The sequence below is a fragment of the Cimex lectularius genome, unplaced genomic scaffold (assembly GCF_000648675.2).
Source record: "Cimex lectularius strain Harlan isolate CLEC.00 unplaced genomic scaffold, Clec_2.1 scaffold458, whole genome shotgun sequence".
Lineage (NCBI taxonomy): Eukaryota > Metazoa > Arthropoda > Insecta > Hemiptera > Cimicidae > Cimex > Cimex lectularius.
This window is the reverse complement of record NW_019393035.1, coordinates 98,720-116,950: the sequence shown is the minus strand read 5'-3', so window position 1 is coordinate 116,950 and position 18,231 is coordinate 98,720. Positions and strand designations below refer to the sequence as shown.

Genomic DNA, 18,231 nt, shown 5'->3' with positions numbered 1-18,231 from the left:
TTTTAAAGCAATCCTATTTAACAGCAATTCTGTTAAATCTATTAATTAATAAGTGCTTGAGTAAATTAAAGTGCTGTGAGTAAATTAATGTTGAAATGAGAGATAGATGGAGAGGGTGAGGGAACGAAAGGAAAGAGAAAAAGAAGATGGCATGAGTTGGGAGTGAGAGTGAGAGACATTTAAAGAGCAAAATGAAAGAGAAAAAGTGAGAGAGAGAGAGAGAGAGAGAGAGAGAGCAAGAGAAAAAGAGAGAAAGTGAGAGCGAGAGAAAGTGAGAGCAAGAGAAAGAGAGATCGTAAAATATATAGGAAAAGGGAAAGTGAGAGCGAGAGAGAGNAGGAAGAGAGAGAGAGAGAGAAACAGAATGAGGAAAGGGAGAGGAGTGACAGAGAGAGGAAAGAGAAAGGGAGAGAGAGATCATAAAATACATATAAAAAAAGAGAAAGGAACAGAGAGAAAAAATGAGAGGGGGAAAGAGGGAGAGGGTAAGTGGAGAAGGAGAGAGAGTGAGGGAGTGAGAGAGAGAGAGAGAGAAATGTTATGGAAAGTGATAGTGTGTTTGAATTTTTTGTGATTTCGTTAATGGATTTCTTCTTTCAACTTACTTGAATGCATCAATATTTCAAAATATGCCTCTTGGCTCTCATCCAAATATTCAGCTAAGCAATGGAACACAGATGGTATATGTGCTCTTTTAGAAGAGTGTATTTTGAATCCCATTTTATTGGAATAAGTGAAGTCAAAATGCTGAAAGATAATCTTTTCGTTAAATATAATAATATGTAAATACAAGTAATTTAACTGAAAAAGAAAATAAGTAATCTATGCCTCCTCAGTTTGTTATAAAGTCTTAAAAGAGCATGCTGCTAACTATGATAAACTGACATTTCTAATCGTGATAAAAAAATTGTCATAAAAAATAAATCAAATACAATAGTCTGTGTAACTTTTTTTAGTAATGCCATCTTGATTATTTGATTGACAAAAGCAATTATTCACATGAAACAAGCTTTTCCACTTAACTAGTTTTGTTTTGTTCATTTTATGTACAAATTATATACAATATTTAGAGAGGTATAAAATGAAAAGAAAAAAATTTAATACATATCAATTTATGGAAATACACTGCTCTGATGTGCACATGCGCCAAAATATAGCAAGCAAATGTTTTGAAAGTATTGAATGTGTGAAAATTGCCATACACAATACAATAAATATTACAAAGCAACAGAGAATCTTTTGACATCATTCATAGCACAAATTCACATAATATTCTTACTGGTGACTGCGAGGTGTATTATTACTTCTTGATGTCTGTTTTCATCGTCTTGTGCCTTACAAAAATAATCCCCAGTATTTCTTGGTCTAATATTGTTTAGTATATATCCTATTGTATTAAAATATTCAACTTCCATCCCTCGAAATTTACCAACCTGAACCTACATATAAAATGTTATAGCAGCATGCATGTTAATAAAAATGAGATTTTTTTAGCCGGAAATTAGACTGAACCAATTTCTATTGTATTTTCATGAAATACTGTATTTTTTAAACTTTTAACTAAACTATCACAAAATCTACCTCTGTTGTTTATACTTTATGTTTCATTTTTTTTTTTTTTTCAATTTATAAATATTGATCATCACAAAGAAAAAACGATTGATGTTTTATGTAACACTGATGCACTTGTACTGACAACATGGACAATATATGTTCAATGAATATTTTAATGAATTATAAACAATGTTGATTCATGGGTTTTGCATTTATTTCTGTCAGATTTGTAGATAATAGAAAAGAAAGCATGATTAGCTCGATTTGGAGTAGCATGATCTTCCAATTATCTTACAAACTACTTTGTTAAAAAATTAAATTAAGAAAAATTTGTAGTTTATATTTGACTAATGAATAAATAAAATGACATTTCACTTTCTACATATGTGCAATTTGACAAATTGATTTTAATCAAATGCATTTGAAATAATGACAATCTGGATCTCGGTATAGTCTGGATTGAAAAAACCAATTCTGTTGTTATCTGCCAAGCTTCCGGCTTATTTTAAGGACATCATCAAGGCAAAACAATCTTAAAGATGTCTACAAATTGACATAATGGTTTTAAATTTCTTTGAAGTAAGACTCAGACGTGTTAACAGTCCTCGGCAATGTTGGGGACCAAGTCAGTCTTCAAAGAAATTTGAAATTATCTATTAACAAACTTAATTATGTCAATTTGTAGACATTTTTAAGATTGTTTTGCCCTGATGATAACCTTAAAATAGGTCAACAACTTGGCAGGTAGCAGCTGCATTTTTTTTCATCCAGACCATACCAAGTTCCAGATTATTCTTTGAGTAAAAAAGTTGTCAATACATCTAACACGTTAAACTAAAATCAAGTTTTCCTACAGACAAATGCTTATTATTTTGTTATATTATGCCAGAGTGCTTAAGGAATGATAATAATAGCAATAAAAACAATGGTACATCCAGCTGAAGCTAAAAATGCAATAAGAAATATGATCGAAAGGAAATGGCTGTGTTGGTGGGTCAGATTGGCAGAGAAGCTCCTAGGACAGAGTTGATAGTCCTCAGTGGATCTGAATCAGGGAAGCGTCATCCTCACCCTTTTTAAGAATAGGCCATATGAGGTTGACACACAGACACTTACTTTTGGGCCAAAGCATAAACGTCCAATGGCATTTAGTGGTTGCTTGATGTTTCCCATTTAATTTTAAGGTGTCATTAATTAGCGTCATATAGAGAACTTGTAAGGATGCCAATTTGATTATTGGATTATTTGGGTCTCCGACTCATAGTTACCACTACTCAACCAAGCTAGAGGCCTGGGACCAAATCCTGGCATAACCCTTGTAATTTTATTTAAAAAATATTGCAAAGTAGACCATGATAATTGACAGCTTAGATTAGATTACAATATGAGCCAGCCTTTTTACAACTTGCAAACAGTATTATTTTCTGCATCTCTATTTTGCTGTCTAGAACTCCTCATTAAGCTTTTTACCAGACCCCAAAGCTTTTTTAAGGAATGCCATGTGTATCCTTCAGGCCCAAGCTTTTCCTCTCCCAGGAGTAGCAATCTCAGCCTAGATAAGTCTTCACACCACAGACGACATGTTCTCCTGTCTCATCTTCTTCCTGGCAATATGTGCATAGGCTTGTTTCTGCCACTCCGAGTCTAATCGTATACTTTTGGAGTCTGAAGTGTCCAGTTGGCCGTCTTTCTATTATTTTAGTCCTAGTTCATCCTAGATTTAGTAGTTGTTCCAATAGTTTCTGTGATGGTCCTTTGATGAACTTTTTCTCATTCCTGTCTTGGGCAACAGTCCTGTGGAAGAGGGTACTTATTTTTAATCCATTGTCTGATTTGTTTTTGGCAGTTAAGTATGCTACAAAAGGGATGAGTTGTCCTCATCGTACATTCCTTCGCCAATTTATAGGCCTGTTCGCGCCCCTCTCACCTTGTGCCCTCGTACCTCGTCAGGGGTAATTTGTTATTTTTTCCAATGTCTGACAGACCTTAATGAAATCCCAAATGACTCTGGACTTTACTACCGATGTGATAATTGCCCTCAGTGCCATCTGGCTGTCCGAGTAGATGACTCTTCTTCTGTTAACTTACATAATCTGTTAATCTCCTTGGCATAGAGTTCAATAGCCAAAGTCTCCGCTTGAAAGGCAGTATTGCCCAAGGTTTATATGAATTATAGTCCTTGGTTTATTTCCAGCTCCTGACACACATTCAACTTTGGTGCCATCCGTATACCAGATAACTGGGACTTTTGTGCCAAAGGGATCTTGATAATATAATACAAACAAGATATCTGGTGATTAGCTAAGCTGGAGCTGGAACTAAAGAATGGTTTTAAGAGGGAAACAGACTCTGTAAAAGCATGTGATACGTTCAACAATATAAATTATTTTCAATTGATATAATTAATTAAATGTTAGTGGTGTTAATTTACACGCAAAAGTTGTGTCAGAGGTAGAATTTGAACCCAGATTTTCAGATTTTACTCCTGCACCTTTTTTATTTTTTTATTGGGGGAGGGGGTCAACTAAAAATTTTAAAAAATGGTGACCCGTGGTTGTAAATGGTAGAACCCCTCTGATTGTAAGAATACCTTGGAAAGCTTACTTTTTGTTATAAAATGAGCACTATTACAATCACAAACGACCCGATGTCTTTGGTTTCTCTTGTCAGAGTTAGCATGTTTCTCTCTCTGCTTTGCCTATCTTCTTTAGGTAGTAGTTTCAGTATAAGGCTTATGATTTTCCTCCAATCCTGCCTGCTAAGAGGAGTTACCTCACTTTATGTTTTTCAATCACACCATTTTTCCAGCTCCAGCTTTAACTCTCAGGTGTGGTTTGTTGTGGATTCCATTCCCATCTGTTTTGATTGTTCATTTCCCTCTATACCTTCACATCCCAGAACCCACTTTAAGGCAAACTTGTATTCCTAGAACAGGCAATTTAAGCAAACCCAGTCTAGTTTGGAGCTGTAGTGAGCACATTTAATGGTGTAAAAATGGTGACCCTTAAAGTACTGACCCCTTAAAGTGTTGACATCAGCTCCTCACCAAAATTTTACAGGAAAACACAATGCGACCAAATGTGCCACCATGGTAGACAAATAAATGCAAGAAATATGAAGATACAGTACTAGAAAATTTGCCTAAAACTTCACAATTGTAGACCCATCTAGATAGTTTCCAATTTTATCTATTGTTTAGTTGGTAGAATGGAATCCTGAAGAGAAGCCATGTACAAAAAAAGAATTTTACACCCACTCCCAAATTCTATTTGTGAAATGTACATTTGTAATATGTATCACACATACACATTTGGCAAATGTAAAGTTCTTCTAAAAATAAAAAGAAGAAAAGTAGTCAGTATTTATGCTTTAATAATTTCAACACCATTAATTTCAATTATTGTTAATTACTGGTTATTTTAACAATCAAAAGCTCTACTGTGCTGTAATTGACCGTAGATTGAAATAATAAAATCGTGTAGTGATAGCTTGTCTTCTAATCATTGCTTTTTCTTTATATTTATTATGAAAAATTAATAAAACACTCATGGAAATTAATGTAGAGGGTTTTTGGAGTGTATGTGCAGAGGTAGAAGCTGTGATAAACATCAAGTGCTAAAATTTTCCGATTTAATTTATATGTTACTTAATTGGTGAAATTTTAACTTACCATATTATTTTGATTGGTCAGAGTGACTTTAATGTGAGGAGATGTAGGCTTGCATGGAATGATCAAATCTTTATCCTTTTCTGCATTGAAATGCATGATACTGAAACTATCATCTATTACGAGAAGGTGTTTTTTATCTGAAATCACCAATTTTGACACATTGGACGGTGTGTTATGTATATAATTTGCAAATTTTCTATAATTTACCTGTTACAAAGATGTATATTTGTTGGGATACATTAATATTATTCAGAGAAACACACGTATAGTATGCCGTATCCGAGTACTTCAAATTCTTTAAAGTGAACGTTTTGGTGTAAGTATTATTACTATAAGTACTTGTAATATTCCATCTCTTCTCAGATTTGTCATCTTTTACAAGATTTTGCTGAAAAACAAATACAAATAAATACACAGTTGTATAGTGAGTGTTTATTTGCAACAAATATTTTTCCACTCATGAGCATAACTTTTGAGAAGAAGCCCTCATATGAGCTCCAACATGTCTAAAATATTTCTCAAACGTTTGCATAATTAAAAAATAATGGAATGCCACATTATAGAAGAACTATACTTAAGCACAGTGAGTTTCCTGTCCCAATTTTTGCAACGGATAGTCATCTATTGTATACAGTTGTATCACGCATGCATGTATACTGAGAGAGGGAAATTTATTTCATCCATTGGAAGATGAAATGACATAATTGTCATTATCCTTATACTCAAAATTCATTTGACAAGACCTAAGGTCGACCAATGGACCAGTTTTGGTCAGAAGTTTATTTCATAGGTACTAATAATAGGTGATAATAAATGACTTTACATTACATTTGAACCAATTTCAACTTACTGTTAAATCTATGACCCATGTAATGGCTTCCGTGTGTATACATGTGAGCTGCAATGTTGAACCGCTCGGCATAATCAACTCATCTTCAGAAGGAATTATTGTCAAGCCTGGAATCAATTATTAATTATTAACAATGGTAAACTTTGCAAAAAATATTTATTTGTATCTAGTATATGAATATAAACATTACAAATTTTTATTTATGCTATAAAACCCGAATACAATTGTATTACAGTGAGAAGTGTATCTAGAGAACCTGTGCTGTAAGAAGCCAACCAACACTGGTAATCAATCTGCTGACATATTAATAGTTAGCAGGTCTCTGGGTCATTCAAGGTCACCTACAGGGTTCTTGGGATGGGGACAGAAAGGTTTGAGTGGTATGGTAAAAATGAGTTGAAAGATTGTGAAACTTGGGGAAGTGAGAACGGACAAATTCTTTAAAGAAGGTGATGTTAAAAGTAGACAGGAACTTGGAAAATTCTTCTGAGGAATTGTGGCTAGAATGCTTAGATTAGTCGGATATTAGATGGCTTGGTGGTACCCCACAGCGCTATTTGTTACTCTCAAGATTTTGTTCCTGTTTTCTGTTCAATCCTTGTCATTTCAGTCTACTGTGGAGATTGTACAAGCCTGTTTTTTTCCATTCTTCACTACCACCAAAGGTGGTACTGGGATTGGCAGGTCAGCAGTTTACATAGAATAAAGGATGGGACCGAAAATGCTCCCTTGTCGCACGCCAGCTTGGATCGGTCTTGTCTCTGAGAACTCATCACCACACCTTGAAACAGTGATGTTTAATGACCTCTTCACTATGGCCCAAACTGTGTAGAGGGGGGATGGCCTGTAATGGCCCGTATTAGAAATGGTGTTTGGGAACATTGGCTTTGGGAGCTGTCTCACTAAACATGTCAAAGTTGGCCAACATGCGCGAACAAAGTACGCAGTAGATAGGTGACGTGTCCACTCACTGGGCCAACATTGCCGGCCATTTCAGTTGTTGACAACCAGGTTTCTGTTAATAATATGCAAATTGTACGTCACAGCAATTGTACATCCTAGCCAAACACAAACTGCAGCAGCGATTTCCTCGACCTCGATGTCCATGACGGCACGGTTAAAGTAAGCAACTGCAGCCATTGAGGCCATGAGCCAAAGGTTGGACCAACTATTGGCTCAGTGTGTGGAGGCAATTCCATGGCCAATGTGGCATGGTTCCGATCTTAGTGATCAATGTATTGGCCTGTCATGGCCCATAGTGAAGAGTGGGCCTTTAGGATGTAGTAATGAGGAGTTGGTAGGAACTGCTTTAGTTTGAAGAGAACTCCAAGATGCCGGATCCAATAAACTTAATACAACCATTCATTGTTTATTGCTTTTTTAAAATACTACGCTATATTTATTTATTTTGCGGGTTGTTGGTTAACAACTAGCTGTCTTGCCGACACGATTTACGCTCGGTTGAACGCGGACAATCGAGGAGGAAAATTTAATCGCCAAGTGGAAAAGGAGTGGCAGCGGAAATCACAATAAATAACGTTTCAATCGGAATTCTCTTCTCCATCGGACCAATTTTCTAGGATTAAGTGAAATTTAAACGAGAATTGAACGCATGTAAATCTATTCATTTTTGTACAAGCCAAACGGTTTGTATTAAACAAAGGTCGGGGTTCCATAGTCTGAAGAAATGTTCAACGGCCGACATAAATCATATCATAGTTCAATCGAGAAAAGATTTGACCGAGAAAGCTACAAATTCCATAAAACTTCGAGAGCATAAACTGCCGATGGTGGCCTCTGACAAACTGAAGTCACGGTCGTACTTATTCTATACACACATATCTACTTCCTGATCAAATGGGAAAATAAAAATTTAAGTAATCCGTTTTCGTTATAATTATCAGCGTGCATACACAGTCTGAATAAGGAAAGAAGCAAGGCGAGATACGAACAAGGAGGACTTTGCATTGATCAGAGTGAATCCCGTCCGAGCAAACGAGTAGAAACTGAAATCGCAAAGAAAGGAGCTGTCAGGTCTGTTTGAAGGCAGCTAAGGAAAAAAGTGTGATAATTTAAAAAATATAATAAAAGAAAATAGGAACGAAGAATTCCAATCAAATAATCTTGTTTTTGAATGCGATATCAAATCGCGCCATAACAATAAACGTTATCGTTATAGCCAAGAGCTAATTAATTATTTCTCTCTTCTTTTCTCTTCGAGTTGTTTCGTTTATTTACGTTGTGATTAAATAATTTATTTTTCTTGATTGTTTATGACTGCATTGTTATTTGATAGTCTCAGGGGCGTCGATGGCCGCAACGGTAGGCGTTGAAACGGCGCTCATCACTGTGAAAGGTAAAGGTCCCGGGTTCGAACCCGACATACTTAAAAATGGGTTTTTTCAAAAACACCGGCACCACGAGGATTGAGATAACCTCTGCTGTTGCAAACCCTCATACAAAGAAAAAAAGCCTCATCATGTTTATGTATTTATTTACATACTTTAACAAAAACAAGACAAACATTTTTTATATAATTATATTTGCGCCATATACATATTCGCACATATTAGAAATGCGATTACAAAACTTTTTTCACACGGTCATAGCACTAACACTAATGCTCGTGATGACACACTGGTCTGAGGAGGATCTGCAAGACCATAAGATCGGATAGCTATGCAGCTATTAAAGCATTAGTGTGTGAAAAAAAATCACATCAAAATTAAACAGTGAATGCATGCCAAATCTCCAAAACCTGGGGAAACACAACAACCTGATGATATCTTGGGGGTCACAAAAGAATTATGGGTAACGAAAAAGCAGGCGATCTGCAAGACCGTACACAGTCCCCGAATCTGTACTTGGGATAACAAAAACAAATACAGAATCCTCCATCACAGAACGGATCCAAATAAAACAAACGAAGTGGATCAATTGTAGGGGCGCTAGACACATTAAACTTATTCTAAAACAACCCTCACCAAGACTGACAAATTCACTTCTGCAATTGGAGAAGGCCAGACTCAGAGGATGACAAATCTGTGAGTAGTACCATCATCAAGGAATTTGGACATTGAAGGAAGAATTTTTTTAAAAATCCAATTCAGATTTTAACGTTTTTTACCAAAATGTTTACTAACTTTCCACTTTCCGCATTTTTTTCTTACGAATATTTGCAATACCCTTTTAAACCTATATAGTACTGAGAAAAGGCATTCGATACAAATAATAAAATATAAATATACTCTAAGGAGATGCACTTCTAAAAAATAAAACAACGGTAGGTTTATTGCTTTCGCAGTTTCATCGCTTGGCAGACCGCAACTAATTTAATTTAAGATCATCAAACTACCGTGCCGTGCCAGTTTTTTTTTTATTCAGCGTAAACCTACTATTGTTTACATACCGTTGGATGCCAAGTATATCGAAAGCCCTCGTTCACATTTATATCACAGTCCTCACTGGGGAGATGGAGGTGATAAATATACAGTTGCAATGGTATGCACGTTACCGGGTTAAGGTTGGCTATTATAATAACGGATCAAATTTAAAATGGTAACCAGAGTTTCTATGCTAATCGTTTAAAAACAAATTTACATACACAAAGATCAAGAAGAAATGATTACCACCACCCCAAACGTGAAGACCTTTTTGTATATATTACAACAAGCTTATTCGCATAAATAATAAGTTTAGTTTTTAATTAGGAGCAGGATACAGCTTAGAATACCACACCATAGAGGTTACGCAGATGATCTGGTAACAATCATAAAAATGTCTCTCCATGGCACTCTAAATTAAATGCAAAACGTTCTAAATATTGTAAGAGAAGGTATAAGAAAATGGGTTTAAATATAAACCCTAAGAAAACCTACCTCATACATTTTACAAGAAGAAGGAAGATAAATCGTAAAGTATCCACTATAAAAGTTGAAGACTAACTTTCTCCTAAGAAACTAGTATCTAGGTATAACGCTTCAGAAAACACGTAGGCAGCATTCTGCCTAAAGCCAAGGCTGTACTAAGCATTGGTCAGAGATTATTCAGCAAAAACTGGGGAATAAACTTCAAGATAGCGTATTGGTTATATATGGACATACAGAACTCTTAGTATGACCACTAACAGTGAACAAGGAGAGACAGAACAAGCTTCAAAGTTTACAAGTTTACGAAATTGAATTGAAGCCCGTTCCAGGTATTCTCCAACGATCTGTGGGGCCTTGCATTGTCATGCATAAAAATAAAACCGTCACCATTTAGTGCCATATAAGGAACAACTTCTGATAACAAATGTACCACGAACCCGCTAAAGAACCCTCGGTGAAGGCTAACTTTGTACGACCTTCCATAGAAATGCCTCCCAAACCCTAACAGCATAACCTCCATAGGTTCTCCGGAGTGAAAATGTTGCCGGGATACATCGCTCTCCTGTCCTTCTCCAAACACTCTCTCAGACGTCAGAAGACCTCAAGCCAAACCTTGACTCATCCGAAAACAATATTTTAGTCCAATCTTAATCAGACCAATTGCTGTGAATTCTTGTGAAACTTAACCGAGCTGTTCTGAGGCTTGTCACAAGTTCTGAATCAGTGGCAAGCCTCGCACGTAATCCAGCTGTTGAAAGTATTCGCCTTACAGAGCGTAAGCTGACTTTAAGATTTCTAACTTGTTGGTGTTGTTGCTTGATCTTAACAGCGGTATAATGTCGATTACGGAGTTTATAATATTCGAAACAATAAAACGATCATTTCTCTGTGATGCGACACGATGGCGACCTGATCCATGCCTTCTTGAGTACCTCCAGTATCTTGGTAGAGATGGAAAACCCTTCGGACAGTTGTTCTGGGAATGTTCAGCACTCTGGCCGCATACGCAAGACTTCTCCCACAATACTATGATTCTAGCCACTAAAAACCATCACTAACAAATTTAAAAATGGTACAACTTAAACAAATGAAACCACCTGAACGTTAGTAAGAAGCTTTACAAAACCAACAAAGAAGAGAAATATTCAATGAATTATTTACACTGCAGTGAGAACCTATGTAAGGTAGGTGTCACTACCGGTTCTGGAATGGTCTCGCCCTCCACTCTGCAGCGAATCAGAGCAGAGCCAGTGCGTATATAAGCAGGGACACTGCCCTACTGGCTTCACACTCGTTAACCCGACGAAGTCTCACTCATACTCTCGATACTCGTCTACCCGACGAGCTCTCACCAATCACCAATCACTAATCGACAACGACAGCAGAATCGTCTCTCCGACGAGTTCTCGCTTATCACTAATAAACCACCTACGACGATGGTAAAGGAACTCTCAGCGATAGCCTCGAACTCGCCTTCTTAACATAGCCGACCTGGCCACAATAATAACCGCTGCACTCGGCCAACTGCTCCACCAGAGCACTTCAACCGATGTAGTCATCCGACTCCCGTCCCCGGACCTCAGCCAACTGCTCTACCTACCAACAGGCACACACACACACGCACGCACACACGCACGCACACACGCACACACACACACACACACTCGGTCTCGGTCTCGATACATCGTCTCAACGCTACGCTTCCAAACATCACCGGCCGTTGTCAAGGTCACCAAAAAACTCCCAGTCACTATAACACAAGTTGGAGATTTTATCTTCGTTTTAATGATCTCTAATCCCTTAAAAAAAAGGTATTGTTGTACTAATCAATATAGGATTGTCTAAGAGTTATTAAAAATATTAAGGGTGGCCACTTTTTTTGTTTCTCAGGTAGTTCGAAAAGATCTATAGATTTTTGTCCGAATTTCGAAATCCTGTCAAATTAAAACACTGGCATTATGAAGATTTTTGTTAGCCACACATGTTCTTCACACATTCACATTTCATTCAAGTTGATTCGACGGTTTTTGAGAAAAGTGCACAAATGTGGAGTTTTCCCCTGTTATGAATAAGGTCGGTGTTGTCTTCAGTTCCAAAATCTACATTTATTCGCTTCAGCTCAGTCTGCGGAGTGTACCTTTATTTAAGGTCTACTATGTCATCTCATATTCAATGTGCTCTTATCTGATGGAGAAGGTGAAGGAGAGCTTTTTAATAATAATAACAAAATTAAAAAATTAACCCACATCTTAAGCTACAGTAATAAAGTTGGTGGAAAATGAGTTAGCTGGTACCCATCGACTGGAAATTAGACATGATGAGTACTATGCCGGTTTTTATGTGATTATTTTATAATTAAAACTGAGAATTCAGTCTATCCCAGAGACTGAAGTAGGATAATTTCATCGACGAGTAATATTGTATAACCGGTTAACAATAGGGTAGAGGAAAAAATTATCTAATCTTAGTTTCATTGTGGACGGTCGGAGGATCTAGGCACACTTCGAAATCTTAGATAAACATTATTTGCGAAACGACGAGGATTTTATTTGTTCGGAAATGGAAAAACAGTTCCTTCGACGGTCGGTGAGTCGTGCGAACGACGCTTTGGAAATCCTCACCGTTCCGAATCGAGTACTTAAAAGGGGTTAATTGGGGGCGTGGCCTTACGTACCAATTGCCAGAATCTCACAACATAATTAAAAGTCCAGTGTTGTTTTCCGTGGACGTCGTTTATCTGGAACATTTCCCCCACTGGGTATTTATTTTGACGGATCGAATCCAGCGCCAGGTGTAAAAAAAATCTAGTCGTTTAATGATTCAGAGAATAAACATGAATCCGCAGCATAGAAATTCACTAGATATCCGATTATACTTAAAAGTGGGGACTTTATTATAGAAGGAAGACACAGAATTACACCTGAAGGTGCTTTGTGTTCGCATCATCAAGGGACGCTGAAATATCGGTCCCTTTTGTTCAGATATCCCCATGACAGATGACTGGCTGCGGGCTTTCAGAAGCTTCTTTTCTTGCCTTCTTCTTATACCCTGGCCTACCGGAATGCCGAAGCTTCAGACAGACCAAAATGATCGGAAACGAAGGGACTACAATGTTTATGACTGGAAGAATATTGACCGCCGATCTAGTTTGATCAATACTGATAGAATTCCGATCGCCCTCCAGTTTGATCAATACTGATCATTCCTATGTTCCAGATTTCCCCATTTCGGTCTGAAGGGTGATGAGAATGTAGTTCGGTCTGTCAGAAACGTTTAGGCTTCTTTTCTTCCCTCACCCTGCTTATATTCTTAATCCATCGGAACGTGTGATGGAGAGCGAACCAACGAGGATAGCCAGATCAAAAGGATCGCATGAAACTACAATGTTATCTCGGCAATTGAATCGTTTTATAATAAACCCACTTATTGGATATTACTGTTGGCTAGTTGTCCTGCCTCACTCTGCTTATATTCCAGGCGGCCGACCAGTGAAAATGCCAAAATGCGTCTGACAGACCATAACAGTGAGGCCAGGCAGATCAGGATGATCGGAAACGAGCAAACTACAAGTTTCTTCTCGCAGACATGCAGAAGAATCTCCCAAAATATAAAAGTTGAACCATCCAAATTCGGTCTTCACAGACAGCCCAGCTAATGTTTATTTAAATTATATGTAAGTGTATTCGTTTTTCTTGAACTGTAATTACAGCTTTCTACTTCATTTGAACTATTTTTATCCTTGTAAACAGCATATTTTTATTATGGCCCGAGTGCTAAGAATAAAGCTCAGCATTTTTTCTGCCCTGAGTAGAATTCATGACCATCAATCACTGGCATGACTGCAAGAAAGAAAGAAGAACAATGTTAAAGTGCCGCATATACTACGGAACTTAAAAGGAAGACAGCTAAATTATTCGAACACATAAGTTTTATGGTAAGACCATTTATTTTGGGAGATTTTGCGGGTGATGCATTTTCCAAAGTAAATTATACACTGGCATTCTCACGGGCCGTTGGTCTTGAGATACATGTGAAGTGTCACGGTCTTGTGATACCTCATGGTAATTTTAAGCGTCGTCCCGAGGCCTTTTAACAATCAAGCTGTTCTTGACAAGTTCACGTTTTATAGTCGTAAACACTATCTGTTAAAAACACCGTTATTGGAGGCTTGGTATGCCAATCGTACTAATTACTCGAATGATTATACAATTCTTTTGTTCAGTTCCATAAATTTCACCCTCATTCGCAACATTCTCGATCGAATGAGTCACAAGAATTGAACACTGAAAGTTTTAGACTAAAGAAAATGCAAATTTGAAAAGAGGAATATTAAGTCATTATTATAAAGAAATTACTGACCTCGGTATTATATTAGACGACAAGGTTGGGCTCCAGGGGCCCTAAGCTAAGACAGTCAGCCCCCAACGCTATCAGTTCTTAACCTCAAACCTACTTACTCTTTAATACATACTTTCTTATTTACATACCATTCACTTAGGATAGAGGACGTACTCGATATTCATCTATCAGTCTTTACACCTATTATGTGTATCCTCAATAACCTAATTGAGGATCGATGATGTACTCAATATTCCGCCATTGGCTCTCTCTCACACTGCACATTTACTCCAATAAATACATTCACTTTCAACACACGCTAGGAGACACAAATATGCTGGCTTTGGCCCAAAAGTCCCAGAGGTTGATCCATGTCAACCTCATATGGCCTATCCTTAATCGGGATGACTACTTCTACGAGTCAAGTCCTTGATAAGTGAGAGCTTCTCTGCCGATCCAACCCACTGACAATGCCATTTTTTTTTAATCATCTTTTTATTCATTTTTAGGGACAAAGATACAGACAACAACCACCGTTTAGCCGAGGCGCTACATTACGTGGTATTTCTCCAACAAAAGCACGATGAGAAGGTCGACGGAAAACCTGTCACGGACAGCAGTAACCGCACTGAGGGAGTCGGTGTAGACTAGGTAGGCAGAGACACACTATCGTCTCGAATCACCCCAAGCGCGTGCCAAATCGCATACAGTTCTTCAGCGGAAACGTTAAAGTGCGGCGGGAGAGACAACGAAGTGGATGCAACTCTCGCGATACCCGGCCCACGCCACACCTTTGTCAGCCTTAGGCCTGTCTGTGACAACGAGGCGAAAACCGACGTACTCGAACCTAGTTTCAAGACTAGTTCTGTAAAGCGTAGTGGCCGGTTGCCCAGCTGGAGTACCATTCCCAGTGTCATCCTTGCCCTGACTCCTCCGAAACGACTTCCAGGGTCGCGTACAGGTTCAAAGTCGCAGAATATACTGCTGTACTGGCAACTAAGGATCCACACATCTAAGCACCCAAAAGTGGATGTCTAGGTTTGGCCAGGAATCTCGCAGCGGAGCTGAGGGTAAAAGTTCCTCCTCCGAAGTTCGGGCTGCAGCAGTCCCAGCTCACAACACAGGCTGGCCAAAGGGCTTATTCTAAACCCGCCGGAGACCGTTCGGGCCATGATAGTAGAGCATATCGAGCTCCTGCATGCGTTTTTTTCGGGCTGATGAATAGGCCATGCAACAAGTTCGAGCACAGCCGCTAGTCAAATATTTTCAGGAGGGTCTCCCTGTCCGCTGAAGTAACCGACGAATTTTAATAATTCGTCACTTTTCTTCCCATCACTTCGACGTTGTCAACCAGTGACTGCCATATCAACCTTTGATCAAACGTGATTTTCAATGATCAGACATCAAGCATATAATAATTGTGAGCGTCCTCGACCGAAATAAAATCACACGACTAATTGATTAGGCACGAGGTTAAAATCGAAGTCCGCCTGAAACTAAATCGATCGGCTGATCCCTGTGTGAGATCCTGCTCAAGTCTGAGCCATTCGATTTCGGAATGAGTCACAGGCCTGGAGGAATGAGTCAGAGCGAAGAGTAGAGCGGCTGCTTCGTTCCTGCAAATCCTTACATTTCACTTTTACGCCGGGGACACACTGCTTGGACAGGGATGTGTTGTAGTGTGTTGTGGTGGGACGTAGACGCTCCGAGTTTTGTCCATTCGGACGGAGAAAGGCATTCGGCTTGGATGCCTTGTCTCCCACCATTCACCCTATTGCCTCTGAATCGAACGGGACGCGAACAGAATTCTTAATTATTGCTAATTGCTTGTTATTTTAGAATTGTTAATTAAGTTATAGTTTATTTTATAAAGTTTAGTCTGGATAATTAGGTTAAAGTTCACCTTACGCTCAGATGAATTTGAGGAAGAAATGGAAGAATGTGCTGCGGCTATTGTCCTTTCTTTAACACAAAATAAAAGACAAATTTGGGTGCGTGAAATAAGAAAAATAGAGAGACATGGCGAGTTCCATATTTTACTAAATCTCTTTATAAAGCCGAAAAACCAGAGTTTTTAAATATCAGTGAATGAAACTGTCGCGAAATGAGTCAACGCCTTGCCCAAGTCAAAGCAAGTCCTGCCAAGACCGTCTTCTACAACAATAAAATTCGCCGGAAAACATTTGGACTACTTGAAAATTCAATAATTAAATGTACACTGACAGCCAAAAAATTCCACCCACTTGTAATATATATTTTTATATATTAATCGAAGTTTCACGTTTTTAACGTTTAATAATTGAGTCTTTGTCTTAAAAAAAGTTTTACAGAAATGTAAATTGCTAAGGAAATGAAAAAAATACAATAAAAAAAGATGGACAGATAAAATTTGTTTTATATTTTTAATTAACATTTCAATATCGCGTATTTCCTCCTCTTGGCTTAATTACATCTCGAAGACGCCTCGGCCTACTTTCTACCAGTCTGTTGACACTTTGCTGTAGGTTAGCCCATTCTTCAGGAAGAGACCTTTCAAGATCATGGAGTGTATCAAGAAGTGATGAACGTGCTCTTATTCGTCTTTTGAGGTTATCCCATAAATGTTGATGGGGTTCAAGTCTGGAGAACGGGCTGGCCAGGCTAAGACCCTGATGTCATGCTGTTGAAGGTATGTTTGTATTATGCGACAGACATATGGACGGGCATTATCGTGATTTTGAACAGGATTGGCACTGATTTCATCGAGGATAGGCCACCCATGATGTTCCAAAATTTCATCCACATGTGGCCGTCAAACCAACTCTGTGCAACTCTCCATTGAAATTCCCGCCCTCACCATCACTGAGCCGCGTTGAAAAGGTTGGCTCTGGGAAAAATTACAAGCTTCGTACCTTTCATTTCGTCTTCTGTACACTCGTTCACGCCCAAATGGAAATCGTACAGCAAATCTACACTCATCTGTAAAAAGTACATCAGACCAATCGTCCAAAGACCAATGGTTGTGTTCTCGAGCAAAGCGAGCCGTGTAACTGTGAGTTCTTGTCAATTCTGGTCCTCTCACGGCGCGAAAAGCCATCAGTCCATACTGACTTAATCTTCTTCGAGCAGTGCCTTCAGAAATTTGGACACCTCGAACTTCCTGGAGCTGATGAATCGCTCGAATAACAGTAAGGTGCCGGTTTCGCAAAAATTCACAAAGAAACGGTCATCCTGTGGTTCTGTTACCCTAGGGTGCCCAGAACCGAGCCTTCTGTGTAGGACCCAGTTTCTGGAAAACGTCTAACGGCGTTTCGCAGTTTTTCGTTGGGAACTCCGATGGCAATAGCCGCATACCTGATGGAACGTCCATCATCAATAAATGCCACACCTCACGCAACATCCTCAGCACTAAATGGCATTTTTAAGTTTAAAAATTGAAATTAAAAATACAAAGATGAAAACTATACAGTTTATTGCTTCAGAATTCAAATAAGACTGAATAAACATTTTCAATAAAAAGTAAACATTGAAAAATCCTTTATCCTTGTTTTGAATTAAGGATTAAGTGTGTTTATCTCTAATTGATATTCCCAATTTAAAACACAGCATAAACAAATGTTTATTGGTAAAAACAATGAGACAAATTAAGGGCAGAATTTTCTTTTATCGAGAAAATGAAAAAAATCAATTGAGTGGAATTTTTCGCCTGTCAGTGCATTTTATAGGAAAGTTTATCCAGATGATTAAGGCAATTGAAAATATTATTCATAGCATTTCTAGAAAAAATAAACCAATTAAATCAGTCATGGAGCTAAAATTGTGAGCTATTTTATTGTCTTTGATTCATGCAAATTAATGTGATCATTATTATGATTCTTGTGCTTTCAGTTTCTCATCTTGGTATATTTTATTTTATACATCCACCGGTTTTCACTTTAGATCCCTTTTTCGTCAGAAGATTAGCTTCATTT

At 38.0% G+C, this 18,231-nt stretch overlaps 1 protein-coding gene across 4 annotated transcripts in view; it reads right to left on the bottom strand.

Moving 5' to 3' along the window:
* The window catches only part of LOC106670705 (vascular endothelial growth factor receptor 1), an 85,993-nt gene that overhangs the window by 18,015 nt on the left and 49,747 nt on the right, over positions 1 to 18,231 (bottom strand). The window contains exons 2-5 of one of the 4 annotated variants that reach the window (XM_014401260.2): positions 6,075 to 6,181; positions 5,432 to 5,612; positions 5,225 to 5,361; positions 1,280 to 1,439 (exon numbers count right to left, since the gene is read on the bottom strand). In XM_014401260.2, coding sequence (XP_014256746.1) covers positions 1,280 to 1,439; positions 5,225 to 5,361; positions 5,432 to 5,612; positions 6,075 to 6,181 — 585 coding nt within the window. Of the gene's footprint in view, positions 1 to 605; positions 748 to 1,279; positions 1,440 to 5,224; positions 5,362 to 5,431; positions 5,613 to 6,074; positions 6,182 to 18,231 lie in introns of those variants that run through there. The other 3 variants (XM_014401261.2, XM_014401262.2, XM_024229844.1) reach the window with 3 other exon arrangements.